This window comes from Canis lupus, chromosome 36 (genome assembly GCF_011100685.1).
Source record: "Canis lupus familiaris isolate Mischka breed German Shepherd chromosome 36, alternate assembly UU_Cfam_GSD_1.0, whole genome shotgun sequence".
NCBI classification, from domain to species: domain Eukaryota; kingdom Metazoa; phylum Chordata; class Mammalia; order Carnivora; family Canidae; genus Canis; species Canis lupus.
Genome location: NC_049257.1, coordinates 14,637,385 through 14,656,135, shown reverse-complemented (window position 1 = coordinate 14,656,135; position 18,751 = coordinate 14,637,385). Strand labels below are relative to the sequence as shown.

General features: G+C 34.7%; 1 protein-coding gene across 7 annotated transcripts in view; it reads right to left on the bottom strand.

Annotated features, from left to right (window-relative positions):
* Positions 1-366: 366 nt before the first annotated feature.
* Positions 367-18,751, bottom strand: part of PPIG (peptidylprolyl isomerase G) — a 47,054-nt gene continuing 28,669 nt past the window's right edge. For all 7 annotated transcript variants that reach the window (XM_038584767.1, XM_038584762.1, XM_038584764.1 and 4 more), the window contains 5 exons: positions 8,321-8,534; positions 7,349-7,516; positions 4,824-4,911; positions 1,922-2,058; positions 367-1,697 (listed from right to left, as the gene is read on the bottom strand). In XM_038584767.1, coding sequence (XP_038440695.1) covers positions 590-1,697; positions 1,922-2,058; positions 4,824-4,911; positions 7,349-7,516; positions 8,321-8,534 — 1,715 coding nt within the window. In that variant the 3' untranslated portion in view covers positions 367-589. The remainder of the gene's footprint in view (positions 1,698-1,921; positions 2,059-4,823; positions 4,912-7,348; positions 7,517-8,320; positions 8,535-18,751) is intronic.

Here is an 18,751-nt window from a genome sequence, read left to right as displayed (position 1 = left end):
AGTGCAATATAAGTAACTTTTAAAGCACAAATTACTATAAAATAAAAAGTGATGACCTAAGATCTCAAGTTATTAGGATCCTGCTTTTCTGTTTAATTAAAAGCTGCAGCTGCTGCAAGCCTCTATTTAAATGCAACCATAAAATCTATACAAGATTTCTTCTATCTAGTGGCTTCTAAAGATACTTTAATCATGAGAAACACAAGCTTCTGTAACAATGTATTCCAACAATCAGTTATGCTTGTTTTGAACTGGCTGATCACACAAACTGGGATGTAGAATAGCATACTTGCTACTGGCTGATTGTTGCAACACAAAAATGCATACATGAAATAGTTAAACACAGCACACAGTATTACACCAAAGTGTTTTTCTCATTTCAAGTTTATTAAAACTTTAGCAGTACAAATTATCCAGGTTGCAGATTATCAAAAGATCAACTCAATGAAGTCCACATAAAAAAAAAAAAAAAAGACAAACATAAAACCCAAAAACAATGAAAAGAGGAAAACAACATAAAGGAGATTCATCAGCAAGTCTCTAAAACTTAAAATTTGAGACAGAATGGAAATAAGTTTACACAACTCACTCATCCACTTTTGTCTTCATCTGTTCCAGGGCTTGATTCATGATCAAATTTTTTATTTTTATCATGTATGTGGTCATTTTCTTGACCCTTTGATTTTTGGTTTTCTTTTTCCACTGAGGATCTGGTCTTCTCGTCATCCTTATTTTTCAATGTGGAGAACTTTAATTCATTGTCCTGACTACTTTGTTTTATTTTTGAGAATGGACTTTGATCTCTCTCAGCCTTTTTTTCCCTGTTATTTGAGCTATTATGATCACGATTTTTAGAGTACATTCTCTTCTCACCCTCAGAATTTTCTTTTCTGTGTGAACTCTTACTTTCTTGGTTTCTGTATTTTTCCTTGTTTCTACTTTGACTTTCTTCCCTCTCTGAGCTCCGTGAATCTCTCCTTCTCCTTCTCCTATCTTTACTTCTCGATCTTCCTGGTGTTGCTCTTCTCTCTCGGCTTCGAGACCTTCCTCTTCTCCTGTATTCCTGTTCTCTGTATCTATGGTAATCCTTGCTTCTGCTGCGATCTCGGTCATGGCTTCTAGATCGCACTCTTCTGCTCCTGTCCCTACTTCTGCTCCGTTCCCTTGTTCTACTGTTGTAACTGTGCTTGCCTTTAGTTGTATCACGCTCTCTACTCCTAGACTGTGCACGTCTATCTTTTTCCTTACTTTTATTATGATCATGCTCATTACTCTTTGATTCTAACTGTTTAGACTTCTCTTTACTTCTACTCCTTTCCTGATCTTTTCCTTTAGAATCAGACTTTTCTTTTTCTTTAATAATCTCATGATCTCTTTCTTTACTCCTTGACCTCATCCTCTTTTCTTCATGTCTATTATGCTTTGTATCTCTTTCTTTACTCTTTGATTTCTCTTTGCTTTTACTCCTACTTTTAGATTTGGCCCTTTTCTTCACTTTGTTTTTATTATACTTCTCATCTTTTTCTGAATTTCTTCTGATGTCTCTCTCTTTGCTGTTAGATTTGTGATCTTTAACTTTCTTTTCCTTTTCATTTTTTCTGTTTGGACTCTCAGACACATGCCTGTGATCAATTACTTTTTTCTCTTTTATTCTAACTGGGCTTCTTTGATTTTCTTTTATTTCGTTTAACTCACTCCTAAAAAATAAAGAGAAAAAAGTTTTTTTGGAAATTTTATTAGGAAAACAATGGTATCCATTATTAGCCAAAATGGCACTCTATATCCTTTAAAATATTCAGAAACAATTTAAATAGCTATAAATAAACTTTATGTACAAAAGTAAAAAAAAAAAAAAAAAAAAAAAAAACCCAAAAAACCAAACTTGTCACACTACATTTGAAATAATATAGTTAATTCTTACTTATCCCCTTTGATCCATCTTTCACCACTTGATACCCTCATTCTTTGTGCTCTCTGCATCTCTTGCCTCCAATGTGGAGGAGTCTCACTACGTCTGAAACGATCCCTTGATCTGGATCTAGAAGGAGTTCGGTAACGCTTAAAAAAATAAAAAGGGAAAAAATTTAATGTATAAAAATATAAAAGCATTACAATAGCTATAGCATATACATTTCTAGGTTCAAATAAAATGTCTGATATTTCTATACCCTTTAAAATAAGGAAATTTCCTAATTTTCAAGAATGAAACCTGTGGAGCAAAAATACTTTAAACATTCACTTTACTATAAATTCCAAATAAAAAGCATTAACCACATAAATTCTAGCCACCCTTGTCCTCTCCACAGAGCTGTCCTATTTTAGTTATGCTACTGGAGCATAACAGTTACAAGAACCCTTACAACTTGCCAAGTTCCAATTTGGAAATAAGTATTCTTGATATTTCAAAGCAAATATCCCATATTGTGAGAATAATTGAGTAAAGGCATAGATGTTCATTTATTCAAGCAATATTTACTCAGCTCTTGGAATGGCCAACAACTTTATTATGTATTGAGGAAACATTAGTGAGCCAAGACATATCTCGATTTTGCCCCTCTGGAATTGAATTCTACAAGGCTAAGAGAACCCATAGGCAGATATATATTCACAAATATTAACAAGCCTAATTCAGCTACAATTAGAATCAGTATAAAAGAAGTACAAAGTGCTCAGAAAATATATAACAAAGAGATCTGGCCTAGTACAGGGAAAGTTAAATGATAATTAAAATCTAAAAACTAACAAACATGCATGAGGAATTACATAGGCTAGGGTAAGGAAAAGGTAAAAGTGTGAGGATGGATGGTTAAGGAAGAACATGTGAAACATAAGAAATAATCATATTTGAAGGTCCTGTGATGGGAAAAAACACTGCATTTTTTTTTAGAAAAGATCATAAGATAGATCAGTATGGCTAAAGACAAAAACTGCCAGGAAAAGTAATACTAAATAATACTGATGAGGCAAGCAAGGACTAGTTTATGAGGTCTCATTGGATAAATCCAAAATTGTTAACATGGCCTAAGACTGATGGCAAAGGAGTGACATTTTCATTTTTAAATGAACATTTTGGATGCTGTTTAGAGAACGAATTCTATCAGTGATTCTCAAAATGTAGTCGGGGATCCCAAGATTTTATATCATATCATGCCATTTGCCTTTTTCTCTTTCACTCTCATTGTACAGTGGAGTTTTTCAGAGACTACGTGATGTTTCCAATATCTTTCCTTTCATAGCTAATGGAATGTATGCTTATACATTTTTGTATTTTAAACAGTTCTTGGTTATAATTTCTAAAACTGTAAAATATCGATAGATATAACCCAAATCACAAAAGTTCTTTTGGGTTCTCAATAATTTTTTAAGAGTGTAAAGAGATTCTGGAACACCTGGGTGGTTCAGTCAGTTAAGTGTCCAACTCCTGATTTCAGCTCAGGTGTTGATCTCAAGGTTGTAAGTTCAAGCTCTGCATTAAAAAAAAAAAAAAAGTGTAGGGATCCCTGGGTGGCGCAGCGGTTTAGCGCCTGCCTTTGGCCCAGGGCACGATCCTGGAGACCCGGGATCGAATCCCACATCAGGCTCCCGGTGCATGGAGCCTGCTTCTCCCTCTGCCTGTGTCTCTGCCTCTCTCTCTCTCTGTGACTATCATAAAAAAATAAAAATTAAAAAAAAAAAAAAAGTGTAAAAGTGTAAAAAAGAGATTCTAAGACAAAAATGTTTGAGAACTGCCATGAGAACAGTTAGAAGGACATTTCTACTTCAGAAAATATACAAAGGGAAACTGAATTAAGATGGTGGGAGTGGAGTCTGAGAGAAACAGATGGATTTCAAAGTATTTAGAACAGGTTGAAATGAAAACATGATTTGGTGATAAGTAAGATATACAAGGTAGTAAAGGAGAGAAATAAAATGATTTTTGGGCTATAAGTAACTGCACAGATGGTGGTGTCTAAAACTGAAAGTAGGAACCTAAAGGAGGATCACCTGGTCTGAAGAAGAAGTGTTTATACTCAACATTATCTAGACTGAGTTTGAGGGGTTTGTTAAATAATTAGCTGACTGTCAAATAAGTCTTGGTACCAGAATAGCAAATGAACATTTGGTAATTATCAACATATAGGTAGCCACTGAAACTGTGAGTGATAAGACTGCCCAAGGATCAAAAGGATAAGAGTTGGAACCCTGAGGTACTACTATATTAAGGGCCAGTTATAGTAGCATTGGACATTTAAAATAGACTGGCCAAGAGACAGAAAGAAGATAGGATGGAAGCAAGTGGAAAGAGTATTACAAGGAGGGAGATTAAGTAAGACAAAGGCTGGAAGGACCTATTGGATTTTGTGACATGTAGCCAACTGTGTATCAAGTGCTATTTTCAGCAGAATGGTAGAAGACAAATTGAAATGGTTTAGAAATAAGTAGTGAAAAAATAATATACCAAGTATAGCCACATTCCTAAGAAATCTTGAAAACACAAGAAAGATATTCAAATTCTGATCCAATAAAGAGGATGAAATATAAGCACGGGGTTAATTTTTATTAATTTTTAAAAAGATTAGAGATACAGTGATCAGGAAGTAACAAGGAGGCACAAGAAAGATACTCATCTCATTTTTACCATGTAGATGTAAAATCTATTACATCCCATGTATTTTCAGTCTGGAAGTACCAACAGAAAGAAGTTACTATAAAAAGAGAACATATAATTCAATACCCCTATCTAAATTTTAGTTACTTATGTATAAAAGAATATATAAGAAACAATCAAATTATTTACGATAAATGCAATATTATTAAGATTTCTGGGAAAAAGAATCACCTACCCTTGGTCCTCTTCCTTTAATTTTCCTGCCAGACCTAGTAACTAAAAGTCGCCTCTGATATGAAGCAGGCTGGGAGTTAGGTGGATTACTAGAAGGAAGCAAAGGGAAAATTAAAATATACACAATTCAGTATTACTCAGCCAACAAAAAAAATGCAATCTTACCATTTGCAATAATGTGAGTAGAACTAGAGGGAATAATGCTGTAAGTCAGAGAAAGAGTTATCATGATTTCACTTATATGTGGAAGTTAAGACAAAGGATCATAGGCGAAGGGAGGAAAGAATAAAATCAGATGAAATCAGAAAGGGAGACAAACTATAAGACTCTTAATGGGAAATAAATGGAGGGTTGCTAAAGGGATGGGGTAACTTGGTAATGGGCACTGAGGAGGGCGGTGCTTGATGTAATGAGCGTTGGGTGTTGCATGCAACTGATAAATCACTATACCTCTGAAACTAATAAGATACTAATTAGATTTAAATTAAAATATCAAAACATAATATAAAATGAATCTGGAGAATATAGCTTTACTGATCTAAACTAATAAATTTAAAATCTTATACACAATCAGTGGTTTTCAATGTTATCAATTCCTAGTAGGTAGTATTTGGAAAAGTATGGGAGCATTTTTCGACTGCCAAGGACTAGAGAGTGCTACTGGTACTTATTGCCACAAGTTAAGAATGCTAAAATCTTATAATGCACGAGGATGAAGAACTATTCTGCCCCAAAATGCCAGCTGTGTGCTGAGAAACACTGTTAAAAATAACCTTTCTAAAGGTGAAATTAACTTGACAGTGTTAAGGAAAATCATCATAGAAGAGCTGACAGTGTTAAGGAAAATCACCATAGCTCACCACAGGCTGTATGACACTAAGAATAATTTTAAAAGTATCTTATTTGAGGTGGCCTGTGTGGCTTAGTCAGTTGAGCATCCAACTCTTGATTTCAGCACAGGTCGTGATCTCAGGGGCCTGGGACTGAGCCCATATTGAGATCTGCAAGGAATCTACTTGAGATTCTTTCCCTCTGCCCCTCTTCCCACTGGTGCACACACACTCTCTAAAACAAATAAATAAAATATTTAAAAAACAAAACAACCCCCTACCGTCTTATTCCAAAGTAGTTTATAATCCTATAAGCAACTGTTCACTGTTAAAAGAACTATAGAAGGGCAGCCCTGATGGCCCAGTGGTTTAGTGCTGCCTGCAGCCTGGGGTGTGATCCTGGAGACCCGGGATCGAGTCCCACGTTGGGCTCCCTGCATGGAGCCTGCTTCTCCCTCTACCTGTGTCTCTGACTCTCTCTCTCTGTTTCTCATGAATGAATGAATAAAATCTTAAGGGAAAAAAAAAAAAACAAAAAACTACAGAAAAGGGTAGGTACTGAGAAATAAGCAGACACAAGCTGATGTGAATTAGCAAAATGTTTATATCCTGGTTTACACCAAAAAAGGAAAAGGTTTTCAAAAAATAATGAGTTAATATTTAATTAGTACCAACAATATTCATGTAAGTTATGTTCGAAAAGTTCATTTTTAAGTAGTTCAAACATTCTCTCTGCAATAATCTATTTCCTTAAAAATATCCTTTCTTAAAAAAAAAAAAAAATATATCCTTTCCTAATACTTAAGGAAAAATTAACTCAATCCAATCCATCAAAATTACCCCGTTTGAATAAGTTTTGGGTTTTTGTTTTTTGTTTTAAGATATTATTTATTCATAAGAGACACACAGAGAGAGGCAGAGACACAGGCAGAGGGAGAGGCAGGCTCCTTGTGGGGAACCTGATGCAAGACTCGATCCTGAACTCCAGGATCATGCCCTGAGCCAAAGGCAGATTAGATGCTCAACCACTGAGCCATCCAGGTGTCCCTCAAATCAGTTTTTTTAAGCTAAGATTTATTTTTATATTTTTACTATATTGTGTAAGTATAGGGGAAAACTCAAAATTTTATTACTTTTATGCTATAACAACACATTTCTAATAATAAATAAAATGATTTCAACCTTTTTTCTACTGTTGGATATAATTATTAAAATGATTTATAAAGAACAGGCCTACTAATACTAATAATGTGAATTTATGTACAAAATTTTCAAAGAACTTGAATATGGTATCAATTTTCATTACCACAATACTATAAATCAGGCATGAAAAACAGCATTTTTGCCTATTAGACAAATTGGAAAATAAAGGTTCTTACTTACTTATAAGTTTAATATATACAAATTACACAGTAAGATACTTAGCTTGTTTTAAATGGAATTGGTCTGAAATTGCCAAAATGCCAACAAAGGCATTTTGTGGTGCTTATTTTTCAAAAAAGTAACTTTTACTCAAAATCTGTTTGAATTCAGTTCTTCTTTTAAGCTACATGGTTAACAAAAAGGAGCTTTGTTAACATTAGCTTATAAAAAAAGATTTCAATCTTAAGACAAAGTCATCAGTTAAATCTTGTTTAAAGTAAGTGAAGACTTAAAAGAATGTAGAACACTCTACAAGACAGACACATTAACATACCACTCTCTCTCTCTCTCTCTTTCTCTGTTTTTCCTCTCTTTTTCATCAGCTTTAGGAGGACTTTTTCTCATTAGGAATCTATTTTCAGGTATAGGAGGGATCTCTTCTGGACGGACAGTAGACTGGGGTTGTGCTTCAAGATTTTCAGTCTCACTTTCACTAGATGCACTTAACAGAAAACACACAAAACAAATTCCATTTCATTATTACGTATCTATCCCAAATTTCCATTTGTTGGTATTTCTTTCCTTTATAAGATATTACAATATATATGCCATCCTGCCTACTCCCCCACAAAGATGCAATAACATAGGGAAAATCCTCCTTCATTCCTCTGACAAACCAGCTAACCAACCCAAAACCAAAATCAATGATTTCTGTTATTACATTCTCAGAATTTTCTAATAAAATGAGTTTAAAATATGGAACTCCATAAGCCATGCACTGATAAAATACTTAAAATGTAGGCAAATAAATTAGTTGCTTTAAAGGCAATAGGCATATAATGACAAGTTTTAGTATAAAAAGATTCAGACAAAACAGAAAAATATACTGTCATTATTTGCTTTTACCCTTGTGCTTGCATAGCAACAAAGGAAATAAAGGACAAAAAAAAAGCAAGAAAGACTGCTATAAAACATAAGGAAAATAAATAACCGTTTTCCTGTAATTCTCGTTAATGCTAAATATTTATCTCCTATGAAACACAAACCGATAAAACCAAAAGCATCATTTCACTGAGTTCAGACAAACTAAAATGAATAGTTTTGTTGAAAATGGAAATGAAAAAAAAAGGAAATGAAATGTACCTAATATAGACTATAGAATAAAAATGGTCTTATACTTCATGCTAGAAAGTATTTCTCACTTTTTTAATATTGCTATACAATTGATCCAAAATCTCAATAGATTTACTTATAAACTGAAGACAATTCAAATATAAAGCTAGTACTATAAAAGTAAAATTAAGACCTTTTCTTGCTTTTCTTTCGCTTCTTCTTTTCTTTCTTGTGTTTTCGGGAATTTTTCCTATGTTTCTTTTTTCTTTTTTTTGATTTCTCTTCAGAAGCACTTTCTGAATCAGAAGAATCAGAAGAGGACTGAGAATCACTTGAGCTATCTGAGTCACTGGATGAAGAGGAGGAGGAGGAGGATGACTTATGTCTTTTCTTTTCTTCTTTCTTAGCTTTAATAAAAAATAAAAAAAAGTTTTGGTCAGCATTTTTTAGATAAACTTTTAAGTGGAAATTTAAATTTGCTGCAGATTCTAAGTCCAATATTTAACACTTAGCTCATCCACCTATTTGAACTGAGGGGTACAGGAAAGGAGTCAAGACTTAGGATTAGAATCTAGATCTCTGGCTTCATGGATCAAAGTTGTATCTACTTTGCCAAATAATTTTGGAAAAGTAACAGGTAAGTCTAAGTTGATTTTAGAAAACACTTAAATGACATTATCTAAAAAGCACAGAATTTTAGGACTCCCAGATTCAAATCTTCTTGTGGTTTTCAACTTTTTCTTATTATCAAGAATAGAAGCAGAACTGTAGGAGAGAAATAACACACAAAAAATTATTTACATGAATGTGGAAAATAAGAAACATGACTCCACTGGCATTGGCTTATTTTCATACCTGAGCATTCTTCTAATGATTAAGAAATTTCACTTCATTGAAGAGCACTGTTACCACAGAGGTAGTCATTTGCCAATGGTTAATAACTTTGCTACAAACAAGTTACTTCAAATTAAAATTTTATGTTAGGTTAATTAGGTAATAATTTTTAAAGGGATCCCAAAACTCAAATGCTTTAAGGACTAGGCAACTAATATAAATAAATGAAGTATGATACAGGAATTAGGCAACGAGAAGACAAACTGAATAGAGCTTGACTCATCAAAAGGTATTCTAATTCAAACTATGGTGGACTTAAAGTGAAATCAGAGCAGAAATAGGACAACATTGACATATGGATAACTGTAATAGACTGGAACACATCAAATATATTAGAATCCATCAGTTCATAATGTTATTGGTAAGTAAAATTTAAAGAATTTACCTGCTTTTCCTTATACAAACTGTACCACAGGCTAACCAAACAGTGGATGAAAGGAAGATGCTCTTTATCAAAAGTATTCCAGGAATAAATGAAGCAGAAATTATACAGTCAGGATATCATCATTTTGCAACTCATAATGAGGCACTGACACCAAGAGCTGCTACACAGCACAAAAACTACCTTTGGTATGTGACTCTTGCTCCCATCAAGAAATCAATCCCAACAGCATCTGATCAACATTCTAGATCTAACTACAAGTCATATGAATAGAAGTTAAAAAGAACACATTACATAACAAAGATGCAATCAGGGTAATTCAATGTGTGCAATAGTGGGAAACAGTACAGGATAAATGACCTAGCTTGTTCAACAAATGAGTCTCAAGAATACAAAAGACATGGCAGTGGAAATCTCTTTAAAACAAAATTAAAAAAATCTTACAACCCCAATGTCTGAACCTTGGATTCAAATTAAAACATTAAAAAAGTAACATTAAACAGAAATCTGAACACTGACAGGAATATTCAGGAATACAAGTGTGTGTGTACATATGATTACAATATTGGTTTTTTTAATAGAACCATTTTCAAGGGACCCAAAATGAAATATTTATCAATTAAATGTTATGCCTAGAATTTGCTTCAAAATAACAAGAAGGGAGAACTGGCCAGGGTATAGGTAAAATGAGACTGGCCATGACTTAATTATTGAAGCAGGAATGAACATTTGTTTGCTTATACTATTTAAACCACTTCTGTATATGTTATTATTTTCTATGATTTAAAAAAAAAAAAAAATCAGAGGACAAAGAAAATACAACTTTGAACTGACTGTTGGTTGTTTACAGACCTTAACTGAAAGGGTTAACAGTTGGTTTTATAACCTTTCCTTTAGCCTCAGGAGCACCTGAGGATATGGCACTTGGCCAAATCATTCTTGAAACTCTTAACTCCGAAGTTATAAATAAGAGTGTGCTAATTATAAGATAAATGACAATGTGGCTGAAGTTACTATGTATTTTACCCGGGACTTGCAGTTCACTGCCAAGATTGTTTTTCTAGTACCGATGATCTCATCTAGAGAATGGGAATAAGGTATAAAACATGAAGGGGCAGAGGTGGGGAGGGGGGTGGGTGAAGAGACTCGAGGTAAGGGCTTCATCACACAGTCATGTTCCTCAAGACCATGAACATAACAAGTGTGAGATGCCTGGGACATATGTAAACTCCACCTGAATATCATGAGATCTCTCTATGTTGCTGCTGTACAAACTGTCCTGTTTCCGTCCTGTATCCCTTCTTAAAGGAAAATAACCTCAGTATTGAGTGAAGTCTATTTTGTCTCATGAGTCCAGCTGTTAATGTGAACCCAAGACCACTATTGTTGGTTGAGGCACAGAATGGGTATGTAAACATAAACTGAAACATCTACTTATATATACTACAAACCTGAGAGATGGGTGGGTGGGTAGGAGATAATCAAACTTAAATTAAAAGAGTAAATTAATAATGAATAACTCTAAATATGAGATCACATAACAGGCAAGCAAAATAAAAATATTTTACATAAACACAGTAATGCTTTACTTGATTACCATGATTTACCAGATTAACAAAGCTTTATTTACCAGTTTCAACTTGTACTTTTTTGCACGGAGATTCTTTTCCATGAGAAATACATTGCAATTGGTTTCTTTAACAAATAAGCCTAATTTACTCCCCATCAAATTTACATCAAAGGTGTCAAATGTATTAAATATATTTCAAATGACCTTTTAGTCACACATCACTTTTCAAGAAAACATTTGGGTGAAACAAGATATCACAACAATATGAAATGCCAGAGAGAGATTTATAACTACTTCTTATGGTAATATATATAATCTAAATATTAGATGACATCCAACTATAAAAGGAAAATAAACTGTGTTTTAGGAAAAATGCCTTGGAAGGGAGCTTAGAAAGTTCTAAGGTTAAAAAAGTTTCCTCTTCTGATGTTTGTCAATATTATTTTAAAAGTAACATTTAAGTTTACATGCATGTCCTTTTCCTATGATCTGCTCGGGAAAAAAAGAGAGAAAATGAGAAAGAAATGGCAGTTAAAGTACAGAAGAGTATAAGGCAAAAGCAGAGACATAATGAAATCAGTATTCGTTCTAATAGAATGATGTATCCTGAGCCTCAAAATCTGTGTTAAACTAAATTTAAAAATAGGATTTAGGCATATTATGAATCCAACTGAAATTTTATCCTTCTCAGATAAACAAATACAAATGACCAAACCCCTGTACAGTTAAAAATCCACAGGTAATTTCTGACTCCAGAGAAACTTAACTGCTACTGTTGACCAGAAACCTTACCAAAAATAAAAGTCAAGCAACACATATTTTGTAGGTTATATAGATTGTATACTGCATTTTTCTTTAGAGAGAGGTGGAGAAGAGACAGAGAGAAGGGAGTTGGAAGGGCAGAAGGAGAAAAATTCAAGCAGGCTCCATGCCCAGCATGAAGCCCAATGTGGGGCTGGATCCCTCAAACCTGAGATCATGATCTGAGTTGAAATCAAGAGTCAGATGCTTAGCCAATTGAGCCACTCAGGTGTCTCCATATACTGTATTCTTAAAATAAACTAGAGAAAAAATATTAAGAAAATCATAAGGAAGAAAAATACATTTATAGTACTGTACTGTTTATATATTTTAAAAATCCATGTACAAGTGGACTCAAGCAGTTCAAACTCGTGTGGTTCAGTATGTTTAATTGAATAGTATATAGATATGTATGCAACATGATGCCAGGATACAAAGATAAAGAACTGTATGTAGAGTATGGGGATGTTCGATAGTAAATTTCTAAGACATGTACCTTCCTTCACAGAATTCAGAATCTATTTGGAAAAAAAAACCAACAAGTGTGCACTGAATAGCAAAGAACATCAGAAAATATACACTTACGTAGTAAATTTTCTAGGAACTCTGACTATAAATTATATATGGATTTAGAAGTGAGTATGGTCAATAAACACAAGAGTAGTAGAAAGGCTTTCAAGAAGTAAAGTCAGTTCCAATGTTACACAACATATGTATTCCTGTAAATCGCTATGCTGTGTATAAAAAAATTACACAATAAAAACTACATGGCTTATAGGAAAAATGAGGGAAGGGGTGCAAAACTCAAAAACTTCATCAATGACATGAAAAAAGGATAGGAAACTAATAAAAATGGCAGCATATTTTTACATGTTATGTGGTTAATACATAAATACAACAATAAATGTGGCACTTTACTTTGGAAAAAACCTGGGGTTTGCTTGTGGCAATGAATATCAGGGGGCTATAACTTGTGAGTTTGTATAAAGTAGTGGAAGGAAGGTGATCTAAAATCAGATGGAAGGTCTTAGCAGTAGATTGTGCTCTGATGTGACTCATAACACCAGTGATTAACTGTGATAGTTTAGTTGACGTTTAAGGTGTGTGTAATTTTTATGCATTCCTGTGAAGCTGTTCACCTGGAGGTTATAATTTTCTGCATTCACGGTTTCTCCTAAACAAGATCATGCATAAGCAAAGGTAAAAAAGGTGTTACAGTCAAATTGTTTTCTAATATACCAATTGAATAAAACAAAAGTGTGTTTTCAAAACAAACAGTATAGCAAAACTGACTAAATTAAGATTTCATAGGGGTAGTAAAGTGGGGAGTAAGATCTGTACTTACAAATTGCTAATAAGAACTGAACAAAGTCCCTTTATAGGTGTAATTTAAGAATGAGTAGGTTGTGCACTGTTGGTGGGAATGTGAACTGGTACAGCCATTCTAGAAAACTGTGTGGAGGTTCCTCAGAGTTAAAAATAGAGCTACCCTACGACCCAGCGATTGCACTACTGGGGATTTACCCCAAAGATACAGATGCAGTGAAAAGCCGAGGCACCTGCACCCCAATGTTTACAGCAGCAATGTCCACAATAGCCAAACTGTGGAAGAAGCCTTGGTGTCCGTCGAAAGATGAATGGATAAAGATGTGGTCTATTACTCAGCCATTAGAAACGACGAATACCTACCATTTGCTTCAACGTGGATGGAACTAGAGGGTATTATGCTGAGTAAAGTAAGTCAATCAGAGAAAGACAATCATTATATGGTTTCACTGATATAGGTAATATAAAAAATAGTGAAAAGGATTATAGGGGAAAGGAGAGAAAATGAGTGGGAAAAATTAGAGAGGGTGACAAAACATGAGAGACTCCTAACTCTGGGAAACGAACAAGGGGTAGTGGAAGGGGAGATGGGCAGGTCGATGGGGTGACTGGGGGACAGACACTGAGAGGGGCACTTGACGGGATGAGCACTGGGTGTTATATGTTGGCAAATTGAACTCCAATTAAAAAAAAATCAGTAGGTTGTAACCAAGGAAGTAAAAGACCTGTACTCTGAAACTATAAAACACTGATTAAAGAAATTGAAGATGACACAAACAAATGGAAAGATATTTCAATGCTCATAGTTTGGATGAACAGATATTGTTGGGATGCCTGGGTGGCTCAGAAGTTGAGCATCTGCCTTTGGCTCAGGGTGTGATCCTAGGGTCCCAGGATCGAGTCCCACACTGGGCTTTCTGCATGGAACCTGCTTCTCCCTCTGCCTATATCTCTGCCTCTCTCTCTGTGTATCTCTCATGAATAAATAAATAAAATCTTGAAAAAAAAAAACAACCAGTTATTGTTAAAATGTCCATACTACCCAAAGCAATCTACAAATTTAATGCAAATCCTATTGAAATACCAAGAACATTTCTCAAAGAGCTGGAACAAACGATCTTAAAATTGGTATGGAACCGCAGAAGACCCTCAACAGTCAAAGCAATCTTGAAAAAAGGACAGAGTAGAAGGTATCACAATCTCAAACTTCGAGATATAAGTAATCAAAACAGTGTGGTACTGGCTTCCAAATAGACATAGAGATCAATGGAACAGAAATAGACAGTTCAGAAATAAACCCACGATTATATGGTCAATTAACCTATGATGAAGGAGGCAAGAATATGTAACAGGAAAAAGTCTCTTCAACAAATGGCACTGGGAAAACTGGACAGCTACACGTAAAAGAATGAAACCTACAACTTTCTAACACCATACACAAAAGTAAGCTCAGATTAAGGATCTAAATATGAGTTCTGAAACCATAAAAATCCCAGAAAAGAGGACAAGTAGTAATTTCTCTGACAGCTGCAGCATCATTTTTCTAGATATGTCTCCAGAGGCAAGGGAAACAAAAGCAAAAATAAACTATTGGGATTCCCTCAAAATATAAAGCTTCTGTACAACAAAGGAAACAATCAACAAAACTAAAAGGCAACCCACTGAATGGGAGAAGATATTTGCAAATAACATATCTTATAAAGGGTTAGTTCCCAAAATATATAAAAGAACTTATACAACTCAGCACCAAAAAACCCCCAAATAATCCAATTAAAATTGGGCAGAAGACAGCAACAGACAGGTCTCCAAAGAAGGCATCCAGATGGCAAATAAACACATGAAAAGATACTCAACATCATTTATCACCAGGGTAATGCAAATCAAAATCACAATGAGCTATCATTTCAGACCTGTTACAATGACTAAAATCAAAACCACAAGAAACAAGTGTTGGTGAGCATATGGAGAAAAAAGAACCCTCACGCACTGCTGGGGAGAATGCAAATTGTTGTAGCCACTCTGGAAAACAGTATGAGGTTCCTGAAAAAGTTGAAAACAGAGCCACCCTATGACCCAGCAATTGCACTACTGAGTATTGACCCCAAAGATACAAATGTAGTCATCCAAAGGAGCACCTGCACCCCAATGTTTATAGAAGTAATGTCCACAATTGCCAAACTATGGTAAGAGCCCAGATACCCACTGACAGACAGATGAATGGATAAAAAAGATAAATGGATGAAGAATGGATAGAATGGATAAAAAAGGTGTGTGTCTACACATATATATGTGTGTGTATATATATGTATATACACATGTACACAACACACATAAATGTACTACTACTACTCAGCCATTAAAAAAAAATCTTGCATTTGCAACAACGTGGATGGAACTAGATGATATTATGTTAAGCAAAAGAAGTCAATCAGATAAAGACAATTATCAAAAAAAAAAAAGATAAAGACAATTATCATAGGATCTCACTCATTTGTAGAATTTCAGATATAAAACAGAAAATCACAGGGGAAGATAGGAAAAAAATAAAATGAGACAAAATCAGGGAGACAAACCATAAGAGATTTTTAATCTTAGGAAACAAACTGGGGGTTGCTGGAGGGGAAGACGGTGGAGAAATGGGGTAACTGGATGACAGACGTTAAGAAGGGCATGTGATGAGCACTGGGTATTATATAATGCGAATCACTGACCTCTACCTCTGAAACCAATAATACATTGTATGTTAATTAGCTGAATTTAAATTTTAAAAAAGGTTTAAAACTTAAAAATGGAATTATGACATGATCCAGTATTTCTGGATAAATACAGTACTGTGTATTTATCCCCCAAACACAAAAACACTGATTCGAAAAGATATATGTACCCGTTTGTCGCAGTATTACTTAAAATAGTGAAATTATGGAAGTAGCCCAAGTGTCCATTGATAGATGAATGGATAAAGATGTGGCATATATGCAATGGACTATTACCCAGCCGTAAGAAAGAATGAAATCTTGTCATCTGCAACACAGATGTATCTATAGGGTATAATCCTAGGTGAAAAAAGTCCGTGAAAGACAAAGATCATATGATTCCACTCATGTAGAATTTAAGAAACAAAATAAATGGACAAAGAAAAACAGACAAACCAAAAAAATCCCCCCTTTTAACTATAGAGGACAAACTGATGGTTACCACATTGGGGAGGTGGGATGGGTGAAAGGGATTGGAACACTTATCATGATGAGCACTGAGTAATGTATAGAGTTATTAAATCACTACAGTGTACATCTGAAACTAACAGGATATTGTATGTCAATTACACTGGAATTAAAATCAATCAAATGGCTAAAGGAATTTCTCCAAAGAGAAAGGCAATAATAGAAGGTGGCTTGGAATTTCAGGAAGAAAAAAACCAATAGAATGGGTAAAAGATAAGGGATAAAGGAATAAAATCAGTTTATATACAGGGATGCCTGGGTGGCTCACTTGGCTAAGTGTCCAATTCTTGGTTTGGGCTCAGGTCATGATCCCAGGGTCGTGAGATAGACCCTAGAATATGCTTGAAGATTCTCTCCTTCTGCCCCCACCCCCCCCAACTCTCATGCTCTAAAATTAATAAATCTTAAAAAAAAGATACTAACATCAGACATCTTAGAGAAATGTTGATTAAAACTAGCTGGGAAAAACCCCCACTTAGTATTAGGCTGGCAGAGATTAAAGAGTTTAACAATAGATGGCTCTGCAAAGTATATAAGGGGAATTTATTTTTTTATATTCCATGGCAGGGTCTACCAAAATTACAAATGCATTTTAATCTATTAATTTCATTTTAAGAATCTGACCAAAATTCCATACGTTTTGAATGATACACAAAATGTAGGAATGAAAACTGATGGGCAGACTGGAAAAGAGCCTTTTCATTAATGACCCTTTGAGGCCTCTCAATGTCAAACCAAATGAATATATTAAATTTTAAAAACTGTAGATACTGGGGTGCCTGGGTGACTCAGTTGGGATCAAGCCTCCGCCTGGCTCCTGCTCAGTGGGGAACCTGCTTTTCCTTCTCCCTTTGCCCCTCACCTTCACTCAAGCTCTCTCTCAAATAAATAAAATCTTACAAAAAAAAAATTTGTAGATATTTTAAAACTTCCAAGTACGGCAATAATGTTTTTCATAAAAAAAAAAAAAACTCCTATATTGCATAACTACTGACACAAAATTTGTTCCAAAGTATCTGTAACATTTAAGTATCCTTATGATAAAATCAAACACTACTAAAAGCAAAACCACAAAGCAAGTTGAAAATCATAATGGATGAAAAGAAATTACAAAGAGTTACACTTTCAACTTCAGGGCCATTTCTGGATAATTATTTTTTAGATTATGTAGTTTGCTTGCCATCAGGTAAAAGAATTTCCCAAACCTATTCATGGACTTTTTTGGGGGGTTGGGGTAGGGTGTAATCTCATTAATTAGGCATTGCCTCTACCAGTATGAATATGAAGGTAAAAAAACAAGCTCCAGAACATTTTTCTTGTAAAAATCTCAGGTAAAAAAATGCTCCCTTATTCATTTTTATTTGATATCTATAGATTTTACACCAATGAATTTCATGTGAAACCTTTATATTAATGGAACTTTCTAGGGAATCATCAAATAAGATCTGAAATAAAGAACACAACTACTCCCAAAATAGGTCTCCATTAGATATTTTCCATTTCATATTACTGGTCTCATCTTCTAAACATTTCTAAGTTTAATATCCCACCACTTTCCAGTAAAAGTGCCAACACCTCTGCTCTTCATTCCAGGTTAAGGGCAATGAATGGGATTCTGTTGCCATATACATGAGTCTCTGGTGTTCTTTACAGTCTCCTGAGTGTGTAAGATTCCCTAGCTGCTTCCCGAACTCTGTTCTTTGTGTATTGCCAGGCAAGGTTTCCAACTACACGTATGCAAAATTTCTGCTCATATAACTATTTGTTGTCGTGTTGCCACAACTCAGCACTTGTGTTTCTGTAATATAGCAGCAGTAGCCCTGTCTCTTGTTGCAAGGTATACAGACCTCTATTTTAACAACTCTAGCAAACTCTGAAGAGACCAGAATGACCTGAGGTCATGCCAACTCCTGAAAAACCAGTAAGTACCTTGACCAAGGAAGGTAGTGGTTTCATTATCTGGTGGTCTGTGTTCTATCCTCCACTCTACCCCATGACAGCCTCTACAGAAATGCATTTTTTACTAGCCTCCAGTGTTCCATTTCTGCATCTGTTGGAAGGTTCTTCTTCTTGACTGTGAACCTTCTCAGACATATTCAAATAGTTACAAAAGGCAGAACTTCCAAACTTGCAACAGCAAAAGGAAAAAGGCCCAAGATTGCCCAGACTCACCAAGACCATATACAGGTGGGCCCAGACAGTCAGAATTCTTCAGAAGTCTTTTTGTTTTCGTTCAGGAAGTTAGAAAAAGAAAAGAAAGATTCTGTATTTATTTCTTTTTAAACTGGGGTGTAAATCTCTCAAACAAGGTTTTAAATATAATGATGATGAACACCACAGTGTTGCCCAAAATTTTGTTTTTAACTTAAAACTATAAGGAGGCCAACAAATATAAATTGGATGTGAGACACAACTCTGCCTAAGAAAAGA